This window comes from Pagrus major, chromosome 18 (genome assembly GCF_040436345.1).
Source record: "Pagrus major chromosome 18, Pma_NU_1.0".
In the NCBI taxonomy this organism is placed as follows: Eukaryota; Metazoa; Chordata; class Actinopteri; order Spariformes; family Sparidae; genus Pagrus; species Pagrus major.
This window is the reverse complement of record NC_133232.1, coordinates 16,575,829-16,602,496: the sequence shown is the minus strand read 5'-3', so window position 1 is coordinate 16,602,496 and position 26,668 is coordinate 16,575,829. Positions and strand designations below refer to the sequence as shown.

Below are 26,668 nucleotides of genomic sequence, written 5' to 3'. Positions count from 1 at the left end.
CACTGGATTCTTGATTATGAAGTTGTATTTATGGTAATGAGCAAGTTGGAATTATCTGCTGATGTGATAGTATAAATGTGAATGGTTAAAAAAATGTACTTCAATTTACTGACCTGCAAAAGCTGAGCAGAAACTAGTTGAAAATGAAAATGGCATGATCATCAGAAGTTGAAAAGTTGTAGCTACTGTTCATAAATCTTTATAATTGCCTTATAAAGGGTTTCTCAAGCATTCCATTGTTTGTTAACTATTAACTATAGTTTATTTAGTTTGTTTAATTAACTATAAAATTACAATTACAATTTATTATTGATGGTTATTCTAAAGTGTATCCAAATAGACTTTAACAGAATTCCATCTGGATGTAATTGTTGAATGAATACAAGCCAGTAGTGATATGTTCATTTGTGTAATTCATGATTAATGACAGACCTTTTCAAAAGGGCTACTGTCTAACTCAAACCTGCTGTACTTAGTGTTCTCCAGTTAGAACAAACTGAAGAACTTTGTCCTGCTGCAGCGTTCAGACCAGAATTGCCAAGAAAAATGCACAAAGCAGGTGGGACTGGAAATATTGTGGTTGGCAACACAAAGTGCAAATCTTACTTGAGTACTTGAATATGAATTATTCTTAACTTTTTTTTGAAAGATGAAAACAAATGGATTCATCAAGAGCTTTGAAAGGGCTTTCAAATTTCATCAAAATGCTATCCAACCCTGACTCTACTAGCGGGACTAATGTACCAAGGAACCCCTGATGATTTTGTCTTTAAATATTAAGAATTTTAAAAGCTTTTCTTATTTCTCTAAATGAACTGAAACTGTCACGATCAAGCTTTTTAGTCCCAATCCCGCATCTGCTGCAACAATAAAGTCCTCATCTCTAATTATTCTTTGAGCTTAAAAAAACAATGCTATTTACTAAAAAATAGATAGTTGATAGATAGGACCACATAAACGAAATATATATTAAATCTTTTTATCAAATCAAGAGGCTCAGAATGGGACGTTCTCCTCGACACATAAACCCGTACAGAACCATTCATTAGCGTAAAAACCTGCAATAATTACCCGACCATTAGCTTACACCAACACACTTGACTATTTGCTGAATACATCCAGCTGCTTTTTCATCATGTATTGTGGAGGTAACACAATAACTGTCTGTGTTTTGCCCTAAAAGCCACTTACACCCACCACTCAGACTTTAACTGAACATAATATAGCCTCATTTACATTCAAGGTCTTTAGGCTAAGGAGGCTGTAATAGACAGTGACGGTATATATTACTGGTCTGCTGCTTTTCATTATGCAGCTAATGATTCCCTGTCAAGTTCTATTCTAAATGAACGAGGGGCAAAAAAAGAGAGTGGGAGGGCAAAGATGGGAAGACACGGAGAGAGAGAAAGACTGGAAGATACGTGCTGAAAATGTGTTGAGAGGGGTTGCAAAATTAGCCAAAAATGTCACAAATTTATCTAAATAGTCAAAAATAAAACACTTTTTTAAAAACACAACAAATGGATGGCTGTCATTGGAATGTACATTATCCAGTGGCTACTATTTACTGAAGTAGAGGGTCACTGCTCCTTGCAGCAGCATGAATCATACTAATAAGAATGGTACTTTAAAACACTGCTACATCTTGTCATGTGTTCAGCAATCCTAAGTTAAATTGAATGATGACCCAGCCTGATTATCAGACTAGATGGCAAACAGATATATTGTCATGGTAATGTTATTGAGAAGCGGCCACAGTTCTGGTTTACTGTGACCTCAGCAAGGTATGCAGAGGGACAGTTCATTTAAAACACCTCCGTGCTGGAGTTAAACTGAAAAGTCTGAGCCCATCCACACCAAAAAACGACCATATAGGTCGAAAATTAAAGCAGCTTGTGAAGCCCCTTATTTAGGTTTGTTGTTAGGTAGCGACCTCTAGTGGCTGTGGTAATTACTGCAGCTGAAAAGGAGGAAGCGAGAAGTTGTATAAAGCGTGAAAAAGAGTGGGTTAACCCTAACCCTTACCAGGTACTTTTAGTACTAAGTGTAACCAAGTAGTTTTAGTGACTAAAACTAACCAAGTACTTTTAGTGCCAATGTACAAAAATAAAGCTCTAAACCTTAAAAAATAACAAACTATATGCCAGTGAGCTTTAGTCGTGCTAGCACGTGTATTTTTGATGTGTGCTATACTACCTGTTTTGTACCGCTTCAAATCTTCAAACTAAGACAAAGTAATCACCTCCAGGTTCTAGCTCCATTGCAGCACAGGAATTATATTGTAATTATTACAGATTAGCCAACTCTTCTACTACTATAAGAAATGCTCCAAGTGGCCAAAACATATTTGCACAGCAAAATTAGATTTATTAAAGGAATAGTTTGGCATTTGGGGAAATAAGCTTATCCACATTAGATAGGTGAGAAAATCAATAAAGATCTAATGTCTGTGCTTTATGTATTAAGATAGAACTGAAGAGTGATTAGCTTAGTTTAAGACTGTAAGGGTATTGTCTCCTTGTTATCAATCTTCTCATTTAACTCTCAGCAAGTGTAGTTCTCCACAAGTTTCTATAAATGATGTTAACTCAAGGTGAAAAAAATTAGTATGCTTGTGGCCACTTTTAAAAAAAATCTAGGTAGTGCATGAGTAAGCTAATCTGTAGTAAACACATGCTTCCTATCAGTTACTTAGCAACAGCCATAGAGCAAGGCAGTGGAGCAAACATGGTGGTGGGTGAACAAAGCAGCTTGGCCCAACTGCCACTATGTACAGCTCTGCTTTGGTCTTAATAGGGGGAGTATATCATTCAGTCTAATTAGAATGCCAATAGCAAGGCTCCCCGAAAGAATACACTTGATACACACACTCATGCACACAAACACATGCAATCATGTACACACATACGGCCCTACATTATTCACTGGTAATTACAATGTCAATACGCAGCTACGCAGCAGTGTGGCCTCACGCCGGCCATCGTTTAAATGCACAGACACACACACTATCCTTTAATTGCCCTTCAGCTTTGGCACTTATTTTCACACACAAACACACACACACAGTCCCACTTGTGCATTGGTCCATTCAGACTCCCCACGGAGGGAATCTGCCACACTCGTACCATCCCCTACTGTGGTTTAATGCACGCAAACACACACACACACACACACACACACGCACGTAAACACTCACACGCAAGGTCAAAGACTTAGTGGAGGGTTCATCAGTTTCACATCTTGCTCTTTTTTTAACATCCCTCCCTCTCTTCTTTCTCTCCGTCTGGTCCTCAGAGACATACGCATCGAAAAGCCATTTACTCTGTTACTTAACTACAGTTCTCTTCCTGTCGACCTCCTGGTCTCCTCGCTCTCCCTCTGTTCTCTCTGTTGCTCACCGTCTTACAAAGTTGTCTAATTTGGAAAACGCTTTGCATTTCTCCCTGTGTCTCGTTTTCTTATCTCAAGTGTCATCTATCTCTGTCAATCTTACTTTCTCCCTCCCTCTGGGCAGTCTCTCCCGGTGATTACTTTTCTATTTGTAACCCATTACAGCATCAACCAGTCATGACACTGATTTTAGCGATGGAATGGAGGCAAATGGGACTAAGAAACATTGAAGCATACACATGCAGCTCTTTGATTGGTCAGATTGAAACTGTTAATACTGAGATAAACTGAGAAACAGATAATTTACAATTACATTTTTAATATATCTGTGAACAGGATTTCATCACGTCTAATTTGCAAATACAAAAATGCCTAATTTGATATGTAACATCCAGTTAGACTTTCACAAAAAAGGCTCTGCTGTCAAGTTAGCAATGATACGTAATATATCTAATTTGACTAATTTGATTCAAGCTTGCTGACAAACAGTTCACATAGTATGACATATTATGACTGTTGTCAATGTTGTCAAAGAATCAAAGTTTGGTTAGGTTCAGGTTCCCAAACTTCTTTGTTGGGTTTAGGAAAAGATCATACTGTGGATGAACTTACATTACATACATACTACATTCAGTCTCACAACCTAAGTTACGTCATTTACATATGTCAACTTACATATATTACATAAATTGACACATGGAACTGTTAATTTGTTGTCCGTTTGTGGGGTCAAGCACACACGCGTCTTTGCTATTGGTTGTGGCTGCTATTTCGCCAATCAAAATTCGCCAAAGACGAACCCCAGGTGAAGCCAAGGTAGAATGGGAGTGAATGTTTCAATCAAGCGTGTGACCACAGCCCTACATCATATCATACAATAAACTAGTGCAATCAACTAATATTTTATCAATAACCTAATGAAGATATATATATGTTTAATATTTTTAATCATTTCTTATTTTCCAATTGTCATTGTCATGTTAGTAAAACTTAAAGACATGACATCCTCTGACGTGATGTCTTTAGACTTGAAATGATGAAATGAGTGAATCTACTGCCGAGTTTGTAAAGACACATAATGAGCATACTTCCCAGCATGCATTTTTTAAAGAGTTAAACATCTCCAGAGACCCAAATCTAGTGATAACACATGAAAGGCTGCAAACTGGGCTGAGGTTGAGATCTGCTGGGAGTTATGTGATGTTCCCTAAATATAAACTGATCAAGAGCGAGAAACCAAAACAAGAGCGAGGGAGATGTCAAGAGAGCAGATTCTGTACACGCCCGCTGAGTCCTAATCACACTTCCAATCAAGCAGCATAAACGAGAACACCTGTGTGGGTGGAACCGAGATGTACAGGTGCTTTGATTATTGCTCTTTACTTTTAAATGACCCGAGCTGCTAATTTCAACACACTGACTGTTAAATGAACGTGACCATAATTGGCAGCTTTGAGACACCCGCAGCTCCGTAAAAGCCAGCTGGAAAATGTAGTTTTTTTATTCAATTATCTGCTGCTTTGTTCTCCTCGCTCCTCTCCTCTTTTCCACATGCCTGCTCATCTTCCCGTCACTTTTTTCTTGTCTTCTCCCGTTTTCTGCGTCCTCCTTTTCTCCAAGAACTTCACTTAACTTCTCTTCTCCACCTCCCTCCTCTCCCTCACTTCCTCCTCCTCCACCTCCCTCTCCTGCCCTCCTGTCCCTGCTCTCCCCTCCTCTGATCTGCTCTCCTGGCTCGGGCCCAGTTAAATTACCAGTTCTACAGAGTGATGGTGACAGAGTGCAGAACTTAATTACACACTGGCTGACAGCAAGGACTACGTGTTAGATTCTCTCTTTCTTTCTCTCTCGCTCTTCTTCCTCTCTCTGTTCTATTCTTCCCCAGCCCCCACTCCCTCATCTCTATCTCTCTCTCTTTATGTCTTCAGTTTCCTTTTCATTTCCTGGCTGTTTTTTTCTTCCCCCTCCACTTTCTCTTTGTCTCTTTCCTCCTTATTAATGGCTGGTTAAGACACTGTGCTACATGCTGTTTCTATGTGCTTATTACTGCTTGGTGGAGTTTTGGGTGGGCTAGATGGCTGCAGTTGGAATTGGTGGGTGGGGGGTTACAGTGTAATGTGAACAGAACGTATATGGTAGCTAAGGCTTCAAAAAGAACCATTAGATTCAACTGAAAGCTGCTTTCTCATGCTGTCTATACTAGTAATTTGTCTCCATATCGGATAATATAGTCTATATAGAGCCTTGTAGTCAGATAAAACATGCAGTTTGTAGCTTCTACTCAGTAAAAGGGTGTTGTTTCACGGTTGACTATCAAGTTATTTGAATGTCAGAACAATACTTAACAGCACTATTCAGAATGGTAACTGACAGCATGTCTTCAATCACAGCCATGAGTTTCCAAAAATATGTCCTAAAAGACTTTTATCCTCTCAAAAATGTGAAAAATATGCAGCGCTGCAGTATCATCTTTTACAGTTCTTTGCACAAAACATGAGACTTCAAATAAAAATCTGAAAAATCCTCTCTCTTTGCATTGCTCATTATTCACCTTTTATTAGATGAACATCTTTTTAAAAGGAAGGTCAAAAACTCATCTTGACTTTAATGCACAACTAACTACAGATGTTTTGATCTTTTCATCTGCTATTTTCTGTATCCAGCTCTCTCTCGCTTTAACTGATATGGAATAATGCAAATAACTCAACACATCAGGCACATAACAACACAGGTATCTACATAAGCCTTAATAGCACAACAGGTAGATATTTAAGATGTTGGTTCAGATCATGAAATATATATGTAAAAAATAAATATATATATATTTATTGCTTAAATCTTCAAAACAGAATTCAGAATAATGATTTTATGTCTGTCCAGGCCTGACTTTCAGACTGATCCTTGGTACTCTGGTAAGGCCTCCTCTTAACATCTCACCTGTATTTGCTCAAAATGATCAAGCTGGGTTTCTTAGTAGATCTGAAAATTGTTTGATAGTTGTTTTGGTTTTTTTGATGGCCATCGTAAACCTTTAGCACTGCCATCAGGCTTAAGCCATTATTTTTAATGATTCTAAACCATTACACAGTGCTAATTTGGGGATTGTTACTTGACAGGCTTTAAACACTGAAACAGTTTGAAAGCCCCTCTCCAGTGTATTTTGATATTTTTATGATATTATATATCATAAATAACATATCAAAAAGATCTTTAGATTGAATTCATTGACATTGAGCATCAATAATCTGGATGGGAATTTTTGACTGGGGAAATCATTGCTAGGTTGCTGATGTCTCAGTAGCTAAATAGCTAGCAAGCTAACGTTACATTGTTATTGCTAATTTGTTCATGACAGTCCCGCATTTTGACTTATTTCAATGTTGCATTCCCCTTTTATGGCACATGATACCCCAAACTGGCAGGATAGGAGCACGGGTTGCTAATGTTAGCCTACTGAACCCCAAATTGCTCCTGATGAGCAGTTGGAACCTTGCATGGCATGGCCATCAGTGTATGAATGCCTGTGTGAATAGGTGAATGTGAGTGTTGTTAAGTGCTTTGAGCGGTCAGTAGACTGGAAAACAATATAGAAATGCAAGTCAATTTACCAACTATGAAGCACCACTAGTGGTGCGATACTACAGCAGTGCTTTTATTTTGATGACTTGGATTGTGACTTCATTTATATATATTTTTTTTTATTCTACTCCAGTATTCTTATCCATGTGTTTGACAGTGTGTTTGAATGTATGTGCATTAGTATGCAGTATGTGTGTGTATGTGTTGCTCGTTGTTGTTAGATTTCTGTAGGTCAGTGTGTTTTCTTTGTATTTATATTTCTTCATGCACTCTGTATGTGTTTGCTTAGCAAGGCAGGTGTTCCAACATTCATTTGTTTTCAGGCTTATTTGTCCACTCCCGATGTAATCTGTTTATTTATTAGTGCTGCCACTGCAAATGTGCTTATGTGTGTTTGCATTTGTGTTTGTGTGTGTGTAGCGCTTAATGTCCATACCTATATGGGCATATATGATGTGTGTGAGTCCAGTTGAAGGTTGTGTTTTTATAATTCATCACGCTATAATAAATTTATGCTTTTCACTGTAGAAGAGATTGAGATAAAGACAGCAGAAAGAAAGAGGAACTAAGTGTGTGTGTGTGCGTGTGTGTGTGTGTGTGTGTGTGTGTGTGTGTGTGTGTGTGTGTGTGTGTAGAGAGAGAGAGAGACAGACAGAGAGGATAATATTCAACAGCATCATTTAAAGCCAAAAGAGAAAGTTGTGGAGAAAGAACAAAAACATATTGGACTTAAGTTTTATGACAGGAATTAATTAGCCCATATCCTTGCGTGTGTTTGTGTGTGTGTGTGTGTGTGTGTGTGTGTGTGTGTGTGTGTGCGTGTGCGTGTGCGTGTGTCTGCTGGTCTGGCACAAGTGGAGTGTTTTGTGCATGTCTGCATCTTTCTGCACGTTCTGGCCATTTGCGTGTGTTAAGGGGGTAATTAATTGAGGGCTGCATATAGTCTCTTTCCCCTGGGTTCACTGTCCAAATTCATTACTGTCAAGCGCGCACACACACACACCCACACATACCCACATACACATACCTCAGCAGACATGCAAGTGGACAAGACTCAAATAGACTTTATTACAGTTTTACATATACACGCACAAACTCACAGAGGACAGTGATGTACTGTGATATCATGAAGTCAGGCCATAATATGATAACATATAGCACACACACGAGTGAAACAAAAACGCTGCAGCTTTGTGTCCGACACCATGGAAGTAGCTTGAACACTACAACAAGAGTTTTCGACAGATACATATTCTTGCACATAATTAAATGTTCAACAAACTTTTAAAAACTGGGAAATATTACAGATTTTTTCCATTTTATTTGGAAAGGTTCTGATCAAATCTTATTTTTGCCTTCCTGCAACTACTACTCTACTTTTTGCAATATTGTTATCCAATATTGAAATGACTTTTGTTTCTTTGCTCTCTTCTCACTAGATGCATTAATGTGCTGAAATTCATATGTGTTTTAATGTCACATCAAGGAAACAATCAAGCCCTCTTACCAGGTTAAGTGTTAGTTAATGTTCGTGCAAATGCTAGATACATCCAGATTTGTGCATGTCATAGGCTACGTACCGTATAATCTACAAAATCTGTCATATCATGTTCACAGCACGTTTACAGTGATGGAGTTCAACTAAGTACATTTACTCAAGTACTGTACAGTAAGTACAATTTTGAGGTACTTGTACTTTACTTCAGTATTTAAATCTTCTACTACTTTATACTTCTACTCAACTGCATTTTTGAGGCAAATATTGCACTCTTTACTCACCACATGTATTTCATAACTTTAGGTAATAGTTACTTTTCACATTGCTGCATCAGAGCCAAATTAGTGCATTTTTAAAATAATGTGATTTAGATAATCGGAAAAATGCTGAATATCGGATCTGACAACTGGCCAGGCCGATAGTCAGTCAAACCATAGTTTACATAGATATAAATACATGTGTAATTTAATTTTACTTGTACGTTTAATTCTTACAGTACATTTATTGACAGAAAATTAGTTTTGCTTCTTTAAATACATGTAATATCAGATTCTTTGTGACTTTTACTCAAGCACTATTTGTATGGGTGACTTTCACTTTTAAGAAAGTAATATTTTAACATGATATCTTTACTTTTGGCTACTTTATACAACACGTTTAAACTGCACGTTTATTACTTCATGTGCGTCATGAGCGTCATGTCAGGAGGTTGAGGGGACGGTTGTGGAGTTAGGGGCGACAAAGCTGGCAAGCCAGTGGCCGCAGTTCAAGTCTGCATTTTGAGCTTTGTAAGTGTGAAAGCACTGGACATTTTTGACAAGAGACAACAGCCTTATAAGATAGTGTGTCACCACTCAATATTTTTAAGGAGAACTCAGGACAATTTCCAACTGTGTTTTGTTCCTAACCCTAACCAAGTGGGGTTTTGTGCCTAAACCTCACCAGAGCATAAGCACAGCATTGTGAGAAGAGAGGATTTAAAAAATTGTACCTAGAAACGTAAAGTTACAACATGAAGGAACATAAAGTTCCGATTGGGTTGAAAAAACACCCATGTTTGTTTTGTATAACAGTCATATTGTTATTTGTGTGCATTACAGATGTATGAACATTCAAGGTTGTGCATTTGTGTGTGTGTACGTGCGTGCAGTAAGAGTGGAATCCTAGGTGTACAGAGTCAAAATGGTGTCAGCCTTTATCAATATTTGACTGCAGAACCAGGGAATGGATGAATCTTTAATATGACCTTGGAGCACAACAAAGACGAGGAGACGCTGGGGACAAGAGTGAGAGAGGTGGGTGTGTGACAGAATGGGAGTGAACGGATAACGTGGAGATGTAGAGAGAAGAAGAAGAGTGGAGGAGTGAGGAGGGCAGAGTGGAATGGCGAGACAATTTTCAAATCATCTTAGTTCATACGTTTTACAAAGTTTGTTAAGGAATTTAAGGTCGAGGGTTCAACTCCCAGTTCTGATTTTGTCAACTTGACAGAAATAAGTTCATCAGCTCAAAAGGTAATCGACTAAAAGACACCTTTTTTTAAACAGGTAAACAGTATGGGAACACCTAGCAGTCCATCTTATCTTTATATTTTACTTCCATTTTCCCTCTTTTAGATACACGGTCACCCTCATTGACATTATTGCTTGGTAGATACAGACCAAGAACCCCCTCTAAAGCCGATTAGACAGAGAGAGACAGGGAGACAGAAGGACGGAAGAAGGACACTGCAGAAACAAGAGAGACAATGGTATGGAAGTAGAGGAGGGGAGGAAGAAAAAATGGATGATAAAGCAAAAGTGGTATACATTTCTTAGTGGAAGATCAAATAAGTGGAATAAGTCTTTGTTCAGTTGTTTTTTTTCATTGAAGTTTTTAATGAAAGAGTTGAGCTGAGCACAGTCAAGGGGTTAAGCTTTTGATTTTGAAGTGCAGTATTTAGTTTTTAGGTTTTTGCCGTTTCCTCCTGCGAGCACCAGAATCAAAAGTTAGTATCTCTATGCATTGCATTACATTTCAGCACCAATAAATCTCTGATGAAAACTTGTTATTTAAAGGAATTATTTCACTTTTTGGTAAATACTCCTGGTCTTTCTCTTGCCAAGAGACAGGCAGGACGATTGATATCATTCCACATCTGCTATACATGAAGCTAGCAGGAGTTAGCTGTGCTTAGCCTGGCTCCGTCTAAAATTACACAAAATACAAACCAGCTCCTTTAAACCCTGTTAATCAACATAGTATATATTGTTTCTGTAATTCTTACATTTACAGAAATATGAAAATGACAGTTTGTTGTTTAATGGGGAGTTATTAGCTGTAACGGTGTTGGCCAGGCACAGTGACTCCCTGAACAAAAATAGTCCTATCAATGCAATATATCCTATGTTATAGATGAAGTGTCCAAAATCTATTGATCAATTTCCTCCGTTCCATTTCTTTTTAACATTTTTATTTGCAAAGTAATGTCACTTCCGCAAATACCATCGCACATCCAAGCAGCAAAACAAAAAGCTGCAGTTATAAACTTGACAGGGCTGAGGAAACTCTCCAGAGGAAACAGAATTAAAATTGTATCTTCTGAAATAAATACTTTTCAGAAAGCTCTAATGGAGCTCAAGATTTATCAGGAGTATGACTAATTTATGAACCTGGACTGTGTGTGTGATTTTCTTTTTTATGTGTAAAAGAACATTCATTAACATTAGATCCTGACTGATTCAATAAGCAGTGAAGTTAAGCTGATGTGCCTCATGCATAAATGTGCACACACACTTATCATTTCTGCTGCTGGGGGACCGCTGCAGTCAAAGTCATTAACATTTTCCTCATTAAAGATGTATTATTTCACTCACCTGCACACCATCCACTTTTAATCAGAATGTTAATTCTTATGACCAGGCCACCCGATCTGCAGAATATACTGCGGATATAACTGCGATCGGTACACTACTACTGATGAATACTCGACTTAAGCAGTACATTTAGTGAAGGCTAAGCTTTCTCAAGCCAATATTACCCACCGCCTGGTCATAGGGAGCAGTAAATGAATGAATGAATGAGAGAGTGGTTTTGGACACAGCTCAGGAATTTAACATACAGGCGTGAGAGAGGTATCAATCTCTTTATCTAACTCTCAGCAAAAAATAAATACATTTATTTCCCAACATGTTAAATACGTCCTTTAAGAGCATCACCAGTACACAGTGTAGATACAGTATATGTCCAATATTTTATGAATCAGTCTGAACCAGCCTAATCTGCTCACCTCCCTTCCCTGTGTCCACATGCTACAAAAGCTTCTCCTGAGAGAAAACTGATGTCCTTGTTCAGGAGGAGCAGAAACAGGACGAGGGAAAACGGCATCTTCTGGTCTGTTAGCTTCGGAGCAGATTACACATTTGGTTATCGTGTTGTTCTGGTCTCAGAAGAGCCAGTGGCCAGTGTAGAGAATGGTACAGTGATAGTGGAAGTATGAGTGAAGAGTCATGAAAAGCACCATCATTACAAAAACAGCTCTGAATCTTGCGTAAAGGTGCCATTTGTAAGAAAAGTTGATTTTTGGGTCTCATTCCCAACTAGTCAAATACTGACGCCTCGGGCTTGTAGGACGGGTCGGCCACCATCCCAAAGCATCTGTTTTTGATGAGTTGGGAGCGAGACTAAAAAATAGCACCTTTAAATGATTGAATTTCAACAGTGTTCAGGCTACTTAGAGCAGCAACTATCTATGCTGGTTAGCCAGCTGGTCTTTGCTAATGTTGCTATAATCAAAGCGTCATGTAGTTCAATTAGAGCGAGCTGAAGCACACACACACAAACACACTCAGCAGCCTCGCAAACAGCCTGTTATCTTTAGTTTAAGAGGGGCAATAAAAGGGCAACGAGTGAGAGAAGGAGGTAGATAGAGTGAGAGCGACAGTGCATTGTAATTGGTGCGCGCAGAAAACTCAAACACACACACACCGACTCACATGCACACACACACACAGCTAATGTAGAGTGGAGAAAGTCAAGTGGATGTCTTTATATGACAAAGCCACGTGCTAATTAGTCACGCCGTCATTAGCGAGGAGTGTTGTAAACATGGAAATATTTTCATGCTAAATGTCATGATGGGCACACACGCACGCACGCATGCGCACAGACACACACACACACACACATTTGCACATAGTGCAATTATGTCATTAGACATCTCTCTTATGTCATATGTGCTTGTTGAATGTTTCCAACTTTCCAATTTAGTCCTTTTAAAACATGTTGAGCTCAACATTAACTGATAAACAGCAGTACAGTGATTGTCCATTTGCACCACATTACACTGCCAAGCTCAGTTATCACTAGGGCTCCATTTACAGTTGTCTTTCCAAGTGTCTCAGGTTAGATGGATGGTTGGTTTACTTGGGCAACACGCATGGGGGAGGTAACGCTGAAAAACTTTTGTGCTTTAGCAGTAGTTACAATAACAGCTCACCTAGCAGGCTAGCTAACACCTTCCCGTAACCAACACAAACACATGACTCACATGAATGGACTACAAGTTGGAGAAAAGTGCTGCTCGCCCTCGTGGCCTCTCACTAACATTGTTCCCTCTCCAATCCAGATTACTCAACAATTCCACTGATCAAGGATCAGATAAACACTTCAGCTCCATGTTACAACTTCTGAAGATGTTCAGTTATTTGCTGGGGACTTGTTACAGAGAGAAAATGGCTGAAATCAATTTAATTTGAGTGTAACTTTCAGCTGTCGTTATCACAGGAGACAGACCAGGCAGAAGCCATCCAAAGATCTTTTCCTGACTTAGTTACATAGTGGAAGGCTGGAGTTAAGATGGTGTATTACTTTTTAAACATCTGGCTAGAGTGAGTCTGAAACTACATACTAAGGGTGATTTCAATGCGCTTCTTGGATGTATTTACGCTTTTTTGATATCTGATAGCTAACCAATTCCCTCAAGAAGCACGAAGTCTGGGACACATCCAATGAAAACTGGCAAACCAGGTACATGCCGGACCGATCATCAAATATGCGTACCGTTGATGATTCAACCTGCCACTTATGTGGCAAAATGCCTGGCCCTCTTTGCCAGATCATAGTGAAAATGAATGGCTACCATCCATTTCTGCTACTCATCAGTCTTTTGGAGTGAGCAGACAGATATGATTTATTTTATTTAACAAACACATTTAATTTAATTTAAGTTGATTAAACCTTTATCTAAACAGGATTATTTCCACTGAGATTAAACATCTCTTTGATCGGAGTCCTGCTGCCCAGACAGTAGCATAAAGAAAAGTTTCACATAAAGGAACAATCAACAACTTTAAAAAAACAACAACATACAATTCTTCACATGAAAGAAACAAGCAACAGACTTAAAGATGTGATTTGAAGAATTTGGACAGAATTTGAAGGTAGCTCCACAAACCCAGAGGGGCAGCATATCACCAGATTACTCTTTGCTAGCAATACTTTACTGTGCCTAGCTACCGTTAGCACACTATCACACTATCACCTCTTGCGGTACAAAGCGGTATTAGGAGACAGGATGGGTCGGGGCTAGCTGGTTAGCATGCTAACGTTAGCAATGTTGATTATGTGAGCTCATTTTCTGAATGTTTTAAACAAAAATTCTGGCCATTTCTTACAAATTGCTCAAATAAAAAAAGCCGCAAATTACACCACGGACAGGACATGTGCACTCACTGGTCAAATAGTCCTTAACACTGGTACATAATTTGTCCACATGGCCGAAGGTTGCAGCAGCTGATAGTTTAAGGAGTCAGTAGAGAACTCAAATAAGGAGGCAGTTCATGCGGCCTTGTAAAGAAAAATGTACTGATGTACTAACCAGCTTTCTCAGACAGGGTGTGAAAACCAAAATCGCAATGAAGCATGACACACTGAAACTAATATTTTCAAAGAGGATGAGTTACATGCATATATTATATCACTATAATCACTTACTGGTAAAAAAAAAATAAAAAAAATAAAAAATGTTGCTTGAATTATTTTTTTCCTTGCACTAAATGGAAAGCAGCATTTGTTTCTATAATAGAAACTCCACCCTGAGCTTTTTTGTAAGACACTCCCTGGTATTTGTAAGTTGAGACTCATTCAATCACCTCGTCATTCAAAGTAACAATCTGATCCAGGGAACATCACCTTGAGAAGCACATAATCACTCTAAAATGTCTGAAGCTGTGGGGTGGTCTCTCAAATCTAGACTTTTATACCTTTGTTCTACTGGTTTCACTGCAAAAAGACAAACGAGTCACTGACACTGTCAATACTTAGCTTATCTCCCATATAGCAAAATTGTTGTGACCACACCACATACGTTCATCCGGCCCACAGACCGCGTGGAATGATGGCGCTTGGGCGGTCCACTCCTATCTGTCAGATCTGAGCCAGAAGGAGGCCATAGCATGGCCAAGAGTGAACCAGATCTGGCCTAAATGTGAGCCAAATCCAGCCCACCAGAATAGAAATGTGGTCCATATTTGGGTCAGTCCTGGTTCACTCTTGGCTGACATGAAGTCATGCAATGGCCAGATCCCAGATCTGGCAAACAGGAGCGGTACGTGGGCCGAATGATCGTGTCTGGTACAATTTTGCTATCTGGGTTGGACACACCAAACTGAAACTGTTGCAAATAAAACCGAAAAATACATCACAGTCGAACTTATTTTCTGCAACTCTGCCACGCATTTACATCACTTACCTGCACCATTCAGCAGCTGAACAAAACTGTCTCTCTCCAGCTGCTGTACTACAACAGGAGCTTATAAATGTTGAATATCTCTCATCCGCTGCTCTACTTCTCCTGTTCTCTGTCACTGTCTGCATTCTCCACAATGGTGAATAAGTAATTTGCCTTTTTGCCCTCAGTACTTTGAGCAACACCAGGAGTAATGGCAAAGGAATTCACATCCTTAAACAACCACTCCAGTCATTCAGCGTCTCCTGTACAGAATACTAGTTTGTATTTTTTATCCTATATCCTATCATTTTGACTTTTAGATCATATATTAAATTTTGCATTAATATTAATGTGCATTTTTCAAACAAAGTCATTTTTATGAGAAGTCACTGCTTTACAGAAGCCGACATCCATGTGCGCCGTGCAGCAAAGTTGATCACAGTCAAGCGTAAAAACCGAGTGCGTCGACGTTTTTACTGTGGAAAATGTGTTTGCACGGAGAACAGAAGTTTAAAATCTGCTCAACTTCAGATGCTTTCTTAATGCAAAATTCGATGTAGTGTGCAGTTAGAGAGAGGGACTGGCCCGTGTGTGTGTGTGTGTGTGTGTGTGTGTGTGTGTGTGTGTGTGTGTGTCTCAAAGCTAGTCAGCACACACACAGACACAGTTTTTACATTTTAAAACCGTGCAATGCAAATATGTCTCACTGCACACTGAAGCATGAGACACACACACACACACACACACACACACACACACACACACACACACACACACACACACACACACACACACACACACACACACACACACACACACACACACACACACACACACAGTTATCTCCGCTCTGCTCTGCATGCTTGGAGTTCATTTGCGATTGGATCAAACTGAGATCTAATCGCTCTTTGATCTCAGGTTTTAGCTGCGTCAGAAAACATGCACGCAGAGACACTCACATTCACACGCATAAATACAAGGGCATTCGCTGGCACTCAATCACCCTGACACACTCATACACACGGCGAACCATCTGTATCAGCACATCATGTCGAGCTCTTTAAAGACTCTTTAAGTTAAGCGGGTGCAACAGAAATCAGAGAAATCAAAGGAAAAGCAGTAAAAAAGGTGTAGCAAGAGTGATATGAACCAAAATAACACAATACATCAAATTGTTTTGGGGAAAAAATAAATATCATAGAACACAGTGTTGTTATGCATTTTAGCACCATCTTTCTTAATTTAATTCCTCCTGAGTTTCTCTTTACATTCATTAAAACATGGAAATCTTATTACTGAAAGCTAAGTAAGACAATATTGTACGTCAGACATACAGAGAGCACAAACAGATGACCATCCTCTCGCTGATTTGTTTGTCTCGCCCTCCCTCTCTTGTTGTATCAGCCCAGCAGGGATCTAGATAAGAGTCTGCCTTATCTCCCTGCTCGCCATCTCTGCTAATCTATTGGTTCTGTCTGGAGCGCTGAAGCCGTTAAGATCTGGCCTTGACTAAGACAACCAGGAGAAGCGGAGGGAGGGAAGGATGGAGAGAGACGATGAAGCAAGGGGGATGTATTAACTGAGTTTAACTTAATTAAGACAGGGATGTGTACAATGTGTGTCTGTGTACCTGTATGTGTCAGTGTGGTGTTGTGTTGTGGGAGAAACTGTAGCCATGTGTGGCTGCCTCAGTGTTCATGTGTAGGATTCTACATACAGGAATGTGTGTGTGTGTGTGTGTGTGTGTGTGTGTGTGTGTGTGTGTGTGTGTGTGTGTGTGTGTGCGCGCATGTTCACAAATGCGCTTGTATGACTTCCAGGCATTATTTTTGGCATTGTCATGCTGGCGTAGCAACTGTCGAGCTCATTAGCACTTTCAGTGAAATAGACTAATCGAAGAAACAGTTCTGCCTTTGTGTAAATATACTTACTTCAACGTTGTTAGCTTCAGTGTACTTTCTGCAAGACAATACATCGTGTCTGCGGAAAATAATACCTTATGTAAATAGAGTTTAAATAGGTTTTGGAATTGGAAATGCACATTTTTGTTACAGATGAGTTAAATAAAGTAAAGTAAAAGCTTGAATGAATAAATGAGGATACGCGATGAATACAGAATGATTCCTTTCAGGGCGCAGTCACCAAAGCTCAAACCTTTTTCGAACACCTATGACAGATTTTGGAGCATCGTCAAAACACCAAATGAGAAAGAAGAAAGCTGTTTCTTCCGCGAGGAGAGTTCACAGACTTGGAGAAAATACGACAAGGAGCACTGAAGCCGTTCTGTAGACTTTCCATACATATGTACATATAAATAAACCACACCACTGACCTCATTCTAGTTCCACAAACTAGTCCTGGATATAAAATAGTCATGAGTTCCTCATTAGGTTAACCCTGAATATAGTAGAATGACCTTGTTGTGATGTTGCATATAGAACATTATCAAGTATTAGATTGATTCAAGATTCAAAGGGCTTATGTATAGTGAAAGGCAGTGTGGCAGAGTCTGTGCTAAAACAGCCAAGTCTGCAATAATTAACAATACATAGAATAAGAGTAAATATGAGGCTTCAACAAATAATTATGAAAGATAATTCAAAGGTGAAAAAATTTAAAATATTTGTTACAAAAGTATGCAAGTGCTTAACTGTGAGTGTTAAAAATGGGTCAATTAGAGAAAAAACAGCACAGGTCCGCTACAGTCCTTAAGAACTTTACACCATCAGCACCCCTGCTTACACTTGGTTGTATGATGGCATCTAATACACATCAACACAAGTCAGTGTGTGGAGCGTGAGTGGCCGCTGTGTGGAAAAGAAAAAGGTGAAGCTGAGAGGGAGCGTATTAAAAGGAGAAAAGTGTGAGAAAAGTGTCTCTAAATGCTTAAAAATGACAGATACCTTCAAGAGCAGGGGATGTGGTGGGTTTTGGAAGAATTGGAAGAATAAAAACAGTATGCCATATAACACCTACCTTTACCAAGTTGATTCTGTGTTTTAAGCATGCTGTGGAAAGGATGTGGAAAATAAAGACCTGTATTCCCGGCCTGAATTATTATCCCAGTCCACCATCCCAGTACATGGTGTGTAGGTAGACAGTGCCAATTTTCCAGAAAGTTTAAAAAAAGAAAAAGAACATACAGTATGTCATAGCTGTAAAGCAAACCATACAATGAAATAGATTACTAGTAAATGAATTAAGATTAAATAGTCTTGGATAGACGTAATAGTCCTTAAATAAGACTGGACATGACCTAAAAATCCTCTAGCCTGTACATTTTAATCAGGTTTGATGCAGAATGAGGTCCAATAAAACCAACACTGCATCTCAGAGAGCCCTCATTCCACAACAGTCTTGTATAGTTATAATTGGGTCATGGATTAATATAAAATTGATCTATATAGAGAGTAGTAATCTTAATAATGTATATATTTTATGTAAATGAGATATTGTTAACATATACACAAAATGATTCTTCGTTTGGTATGACTGCAGGATAAATGCATAGCTGTAAGTATCTGTTATCAGAGGCAATATGCACTCTTTATTTATCCTCCAACAAAACTGTGTGAAACTTTTCAAATCAAACACAACTTGCAACAAAACTCCTACCACAAGATCGATAGATTTTCACACAGAAGTCTTTCTGATATACAAGAATGGATTGAGCTGTTAGATCAGACAGTGACATGATTGAGGAGCTGGAACTATAATGCTGAAATATTTCAACCAAGTGATGTATTGACTTAACAATGCAGCAGGAATGAGACTCCCCGCAATGAAATCAACACACAGAAAGAAGAAAATATATATATATATATATAAACAGATCCTACACACATAATTACTCTATGACTGCAGTTACTCTGCTCTCCAACTGCAGGATATTACCAGCACATACTATTGCATTGACTTTCCCTTGGTCTGCATCTTTCAAGCACTTGTAGTATGCATTCTTCATGATCCACACATGCACACTCTTTCGCTGACAGAAAGATGTTCATCAAACTGTCATGTGCTTTCCCTTAAAGGACAAGCTCACCCAAAAATTAAAATTTAGTTGTAATCTGCTCACCCCCACGCTGATGCAAAGTAAGGTGAAGTTTACAAGCCCACAAAACATTTCTGGAGCTTCACAGGCAAAACACTGTTGCAGCATTGTCCTACACAACTGAAGTGGATGGGGACATAGAGAAACATAAAATGGGTCCATACAGCTCATCTGGCGTAACCCAAGTCTCCTAAAGCCATGAGATCCCGAATTGATTGGAAAATAAGTTATTTACACCCTATTTAAAACCAAAATCTTCACTGTAGCTGCTAAGCTAAAAGTGTTAGCACAAGCAGGCATATGTTGTTTTATTAGTCCCCATCTACTTCAGTTGTTAGTTTCAGATTTTTAATTTTTGGGTGAACTTGTCCTTTAATTTGCTGTTTGTGTATCAGCAGTTTGTGAGAAACCCCGTTGTCAGCAAACATCAACCCTGCTGAAGTGTCCTAGCTGACACCTGAGCTCCGAGCGAAGCGAAGCGAGGATCTCCACACAAGGATCTGTATCTTTTTTATTATTCATGTGTTGATCTGTATAAAAATCCCTTTAAGGTGTCTCCTAACCTACAACCACCTTTCTCTCTCTGTTGTGTCTCATCACAATTTGTCCCCTTTTTGCTGCAGAGGACACTGCATCAAAGCACAGCAGGGGAGACTGACGATAGGAAATGGAAGTTCCTATCCATATGGTGTCCAGTTAGACACACGCAAGCACTGAGGGAGAGAAAAGATCTAACAGCCTATCTTTGGCCGACTGTAGCGGTCGCCCACATAAATGTCCGCTTGGCTCTGCTCTGATCACATAATTGCTCTGTGCACACCTCTCCCACACACACACACACACACACACACACACACATTATGAGAGCACACATCCAGAGAGCATACACTGAAGCACACTTGGGGAGTTGACACACAAACACACACACACGTACAAACTTAAAACCTGGATATATACAGCACCCACACACTCAGTCTCTGTTCAATATGGCCGTTCGCACATGCAGGTATGCCCGCCAGTGTGCGCGCACACGGGGAACGGCAAATACCAAACAAAAACTCCCACCAGCTCACCCACACAGTCAGCACGGTGAGTGTGTGAGAGAGACACAGACATGGAGAGAGAAGAAGGTGAGAAAAGAGAGAGTCAGAGATGGGACTGAGCAAAGAGCGCAGTGAAATCAACCATCCATGATGTAGGTTTAACAAAAAAAAAAAAAAAAAGAAAATATACAAAATTGTGTTATTTTTAATCATTTCTCCAGTTGTCTGAATGCGTCACTTCTCTATTTCATATCATAGCCTGGACGCTTTGCCAGCTAATATGTCTGAGCAGGACTTTATGTGGGTGTCGGGATGGCCTGGAAGACATTTTGGTAAGTTTCTGCTTAACTGTCCACATCCATAAATCTGTGGCAGCTGCAGTGCTGTTGTTCTGTAGATGGCAATGACCTTTGACCTCCTTTAAGAGGATGTCAAATGAGGACAGAATGTCCCTACAAGCTGGAATCTTATTTGTGTATTATATGTCTTACTACTGCCAGGAAATTTAATTTATAAATGGGCCCTAGTATGATCCTTTTGCAATTTTATATCTTCTGAGGCACATTTCCTCAGAAGATATAAAATTGCAAAATGATCATACTAGGGCCTATCTGCTTTCGTGCTAAGAGTAAGATGAGAAGATTGACTGACTCATGTCTGAACAGTAAAAATGAAGAAAATCTTGGAACCTGATTGGCTATCGTCTGATGACAGTAAAGCCTCTGGGGTTTCGATGCTTCCATTCTAGTCAGCAGGTGTCTGCGTAATGGATATCCAGGAAAAGAGTTTGTCTTCCGTGTTGTCTTCATGTTGACAGTCATATTAGCAACTTAAGCGGTGACAATGGAGTTGGAGTTCAGAGACGACTAATCTATCATATGAATGCAGATAAATTTAAAGGTGCAATATATAGGAATTGGTCAGCTGTTTAATTCATACTGCAAACAAAAAGAGGGCAGCATATCAATATAGAAACTGCTAAATGCTGCTAACTATGGCTGCTGTTAGCTAGTTAGCTCTGCATCTAGTATTCTGGACTGGGAGCTCAGAGTGCAAAGCCTGGACTAGCTGGTTAGCATGCTAACTTTAGTTTTTACAATTTGCTGATGAATTTCAATTCATTTCTAAATGTTCTCAACTAAAACTCTCACGTAACGCAGCTTTAATAAAAAGCTAATAAAAAGCTCAATCATCGTCAGATGGACAGCCAACTGGTTCCAAGATTGAACCTCAGCCAATGCATTCGCTTTTTTTGTCTGACGGGATGTAAACCTGCATGCAACCAAAGCCTGCTCAAAACCAGAATGCTTCAGATATCATTCCTTCAGATTCTACATTCATATCCAAAAATCTGGTTTTAGGAGACTAATATGTAGATGAGACAGCAGCTAGTTGGCTTAGCATAGCACAACGATCTGAAATGAGGCAGCACCTAGCCTGGTTCTGTCCAAAGGCCACATAATCTGCCTACCAGCACTTCTGCAGCTCACTAATTAACAAGTTGCATGCTTGACTAATTCTTGCTCGGGAATGTAAACTTCCTGTAGACTCCACTTGTTGCTTGTGAATTCCAGGCCACGAGAACAGAGGCAGGCTAACTGTTTCTTCCATTTCCAATAGTTGTGCAAAGCTAAGCTTACCAGCGGCTGGCTGTAGCTTCATTTATGCCATGAAGACTTGAGGGTGAAATCAATTTTCTCACATGCTCACATTGGATCCATCACTCATAGTAAGACGCTGAAGCTCAACTGTTGTTTTGCATTTTAGCACAAAGCTCAACAGGACCTTTATATTTCCCGTGTCTCAGTGAGGCTCTAATGTAATTCTTCGATGCTGTGTATGTAATTACAAAGAATCTCTAAAGGATTGTTATGGCGGCCCTCAAATTCCCCAAATTAAAGTGCCAGGACCTACACTGTCCCCTACAAGCAAGCAAATTGTGAGACAGGATTACATTACAGGGGGATCAATTCTAACTAGATTCTTATAATTTAATGACCTGAGTTTGCTAAAAAGTCGTTAAGTAATTTTCTGGGGTTTTATCACTTTCAGGACTTGGCAGGGGTGCATGACAATAAGATTACAAATGCTGTTGGTAATATATAAATAATTACAGAACCACTACCTGAAACTGCAGATTAAATGCTGTGTGTATCATGAAGGATGCTATTTAAGGACAAAGGTAGCTTGAAATCGAGGCACCAATGTGTCCATTTGTAAACAAAGCTAAGCAGTGCACTAAACTCACTTTACAGTATCATACAAAGCATTATTGAGGCGGCATGCCAAACATCGATAGCCCGATCAAACCCTTTCTCGCCAGGCTGATCAGCGAGACGCAACAAATCGATCCTGAATAAAAGACCATCAGCACATCTGTCATCGGCTGGCGGCTGATACACAAATGAGCAGAGCCGCAGCAACAATGACAGCAGCAGTCAGACAGGCTGATCAGTACACAGCCTCAGCAGAAGAGAAGAAGTGGAGAGGAACCAGAGAGACAACTATCTGAGCTCCCAGATAGAGTTTGGAGAGGTGTTATGGGAGAGAGCCAGAGGTGGCGATTGTGAAAAAAAAAAGAAATGGCTGGAGCAAGGTAGAAGTGTATAAACATATCCATAGCACCAAGTTAAGAGATATCAATGCATCAGAAAGGATAAGAGGGGAGAGAATTGTTGAGAAAGAAGAGAGGGGGCATGTATTTGACAGGAGAATAAGAGTGAGGGGGAGTAGATGAGAAAAGACAAGAGGTAGCATTATCTTTCCATTTGAGACTGAAGAGTGTTTGCAGTGAAAAGGGGTGTCAGTGAAACAAAAAACCAAAAAAACCAAGGGAATATCAGTGAAAGACAGAAAGCTCAATAAAGACAAAGCCTGGGAACCTTCATTTTCAGCAAATCAGCCAGACTGAAGTGCGACTGTAGACAACAAACACCACGACTTTTCACCCTACCTGAGTTCCTCTTGGAGATGTACTTGACATCGTCACAGGCTCCTGAGGCGAGGAGGAGGAGGAGGAGGAAGAGGAGGGATAAAGTCTTCATCTCTCTTTTCTCCACTGGCACCTTCGGAAAACAGGACACAGTGGGGACCAAGAGTTAGGGATAACATAGCATGTATCATTATGATTGTCTCGTAAAACCTTTAAATGACAAGGAAACAGTATCTAGAATCTAAACACAATTACACTGACAACATTGAAGCGTGTTGTAATCATAATTCTGATGTTGACGTTTTGGAGAGGCTCCATTTCCGCTTCATTGGAGCAGGGATGCAAACAGATAGGTGCCAGGTCTTGAGCTCCTGGGCACCCATGGTAAACTATGATCAACCATGGGAGAATCATACTGTGAGGTGACCATGTAAGGCACTCCAGACTAAGCATAGTGTTAACTGTGAGCGAAACTTTCCAGACAGTCCACCTTAGGTTTTGACTAGTCTCCATAAACACATATCTGCATACGAAGGCAGAATCTGTCAGCAAGGGACAAGATTTTGGTATCTGATGAGTTCTGGTTTCCGTTTGTCATCCAAGTAGTATTGAGCTTTTCAGTTTCAGCAGACTTTGGTTGCAACAGTTCATGTGTATAGGGGAGGAGGTGGCATGTATTGGCAGAAATGCAATCTCAGAATCAATTAGCTGTTAGCTTTCCAAGATAAGAGTTGGCTCTCAACGTCAACTCCATCCTCACATCTCAAGTTTCTCATTTGACTGTCTGTAGGTACCCCTCTAGCATCACTTCTTGAAGCGCCCTTCTTAAAAAGAAGCATAAAGAGCAAGAGTCCAAGTCCATGGGTCGGTTGGATGGGTCATTCAAAGGACTTTCCCTCTGGGGACTGGGGTTCATATCACATTTGAGACCAAGAGTCAACAGCGATTTGTTTTTATTTTATGTAAGTTGACTCGGAAATGACATCATTTACGTTACTTGAGTTATGTTATGTACGGTACATTACGAAACATGACTTGTGTTATGTACGTAACTTAAGTGACGTGACTTAATGTAATTATTTCAACCTGAATTATTGTCTTTGCTAAACCTAGCCAAACCGCGACTGTTTGACAATATTAACAGTCCAAAAGCCATAATATGTGAGCTGATGTGTTGTATTATGAATCATTGCTGACTTGACCGTGGAACCTTTATTCAGAAAATCTAACTGAATGGTGCGTATTTTGTGTTATTGCTAACTTGACCACGGAGCCCCTCAAGTCAGAAACTGAGACATAGAGCGTCATAGTCTATGGCTTTAAGGCCACTGACCAAGCTGCCGTATTTGACGAGTTGGGAGTGAGAACGTGTTGAGCATGTGGAAGAGGAAGTCTTGGCCTGGATTATTCCTAGGTCTGCCAACTACATCAGAATCCCCAAAACATTAGCCGATGCCCTCAGAGGCTAAATCGTCATCAGACGATAGCCAGTGGGTACCAAAATCGGGTTTTGACCAGTCATTGGTTTCATACAATAAAGCATGTCAGTTTGCCTAATTTGCTCTACAAAGGCTACAATTATTTTCAAATAGAGTATCCCATCGACTCAACGATCAACTAGGCTTAAATAAATACGAACTAGAATGGCACTCAGTTGAGCACATAATTTAACCAAGGCCCAACAGTCCCACTTAATCCAATCAAGCCTAATCCATACTCAAACAGCTCTGTATAAGTCTAAATTTTAAACTATTCATAACAGCTTAACTATAATTTAAACTCATCAGATCTCTAACAGCCAACCACTAGGACAACAAAAGAATGGAAGATGGAATCATAATCTCCATTGTGTTATTGAAGAATAAAAGATTTTTATTTGGATGTGCATCAAAATATACTCACTCATCGATACCAGCCACCACCTGAATATGTCTGATTCCTTTTTTCTCCATCGAGATCCATGCATTATTCCTTTAGAAATGAAAACAAATGTTGGAAAAAAACCCTTATCTTACAACATTAAAAAAAGTGAGAAAAAATCCTGGATCTTTATCTAGATCTACTGCAAAAGTTAATGGAGTCTATTCTGGGCCAAGACCCTTTGGCCAACCAACCAACCGACCGACCAACGGACACAGCTGAAAACAGGTAGCATGAAGGCCTCATGCTTATAGCATACACTATTAATGAGTACAATAAGTGTAAGTGTAAAACATAAATTACCAAATTAAGAGTTATGGAACTAATATCATCTTTGTTCTTGGGTGCAAGTACATGACAGCAGCCTACATGTTTCACACGTAATAGCGTATGTGTTTTGCTCCATTCTACCTGAATGCATGTCAGCCATGGATTTGTGGATTATTACCACCTGAAAATGGGGTTAAAAAAATCTAATGCTGCTTTTTTTTAAAACTACCTGCGTACACATGCTAAGTCAAGCAATGAATACTGTAAAGACTCCGCTCTTTACAAGCAATAACTGAAAGGAACACAGGGCAACCCCAAACCTTGTTGTGTGTGGGCTGCAAGAAGTGAAAAACAAAACGCTTTATTACAACAATGGCAGCGAGAACAGGAGTAAAAAACATTAATATTGATCTGAAACACGGGTTTGTGGAGTTTCGAAAAAATCTATTTTTTCAGCTGATTAAAATCAAAATACAGAAACTAAATTAGATTTGACCACAGGCCATGAATACAAAGGACTGTGCACGCACACACACACACACACACACACACACACACACACACAGGCAGTCTTTGAGCCAGCTATGTGAAATCACATTGATAGAATACAATCAGATTTTCTCATGCTCTCTGTGTATAAACACACAACACACACAAACACACACACTGAGTAAACCAGGGGAAGATGGAAGAGGAAGATTAGCCATGCCCACAGTAATTTCATTGTATTTTTCATACATATGACAATAAAAGGATCTCAAACTTCAGCCTGAGTGCTGATTGAAATCTCATTTGATTCACATGAACAGTGGGAGAGCTGATGATAGAACCTGTCATGGTGTTGATATGTGAGCCACAGTTATTTGCCTGTGAAGATGGGCAATACAATGATGGGATATGGATCTAAAACTGGGACCAAATTGATGTGGAGAACAAAGCCAAGAGTACGATAATATGATGAGGAATACTGTATGATGTTGCCCAGTTAGAACTGAGTCTCTGATTACTGGCTTTCAGGGCATTCTGCTTGTCATCTCTTGTATTCAAAGAACAGCATATTTCAACATTTAAGCAGTTGTTTTAGGATTCAACAGCACACACCGAAAAGGCTTTTTACCAGATAGTCCTACAGTGTAACACTTGTATAATGATAAGAAATAACCATAATACAGTCCAACAGTTCTGATTGGTTGACTGAAATCATAGCACACAAACCTGCACAGCCAGACTTCTCACAACAAACTTATTGGCTTGTGATATAAAAGGCACAGGT

General features: G+C 39.6%; 1 protein-coding gene across 1 annotated transcript in view; it reads right to left on the bottom strand.

Annotated features, from left to right (window-relative positions):
• Window positions 1–26,668, bottom strand: part of il1rapl2 (interleukin 1 receptor accessory protein-like 2) — a 429,626-nt gene that overhangs the window by 342,217 nt on the left and 60,741 nt on the right. The window contains exon 2 of the mRNA XM_073487133.1: window positions 23,227–23,338. Coding sequence (XP_073343234.1) covers window positions 23,227–23,338 — 112 coding nt within the window. The remainder of the gene's footprint in view (window positions 1–23,226; window positions 23,339–26,668) is intronic.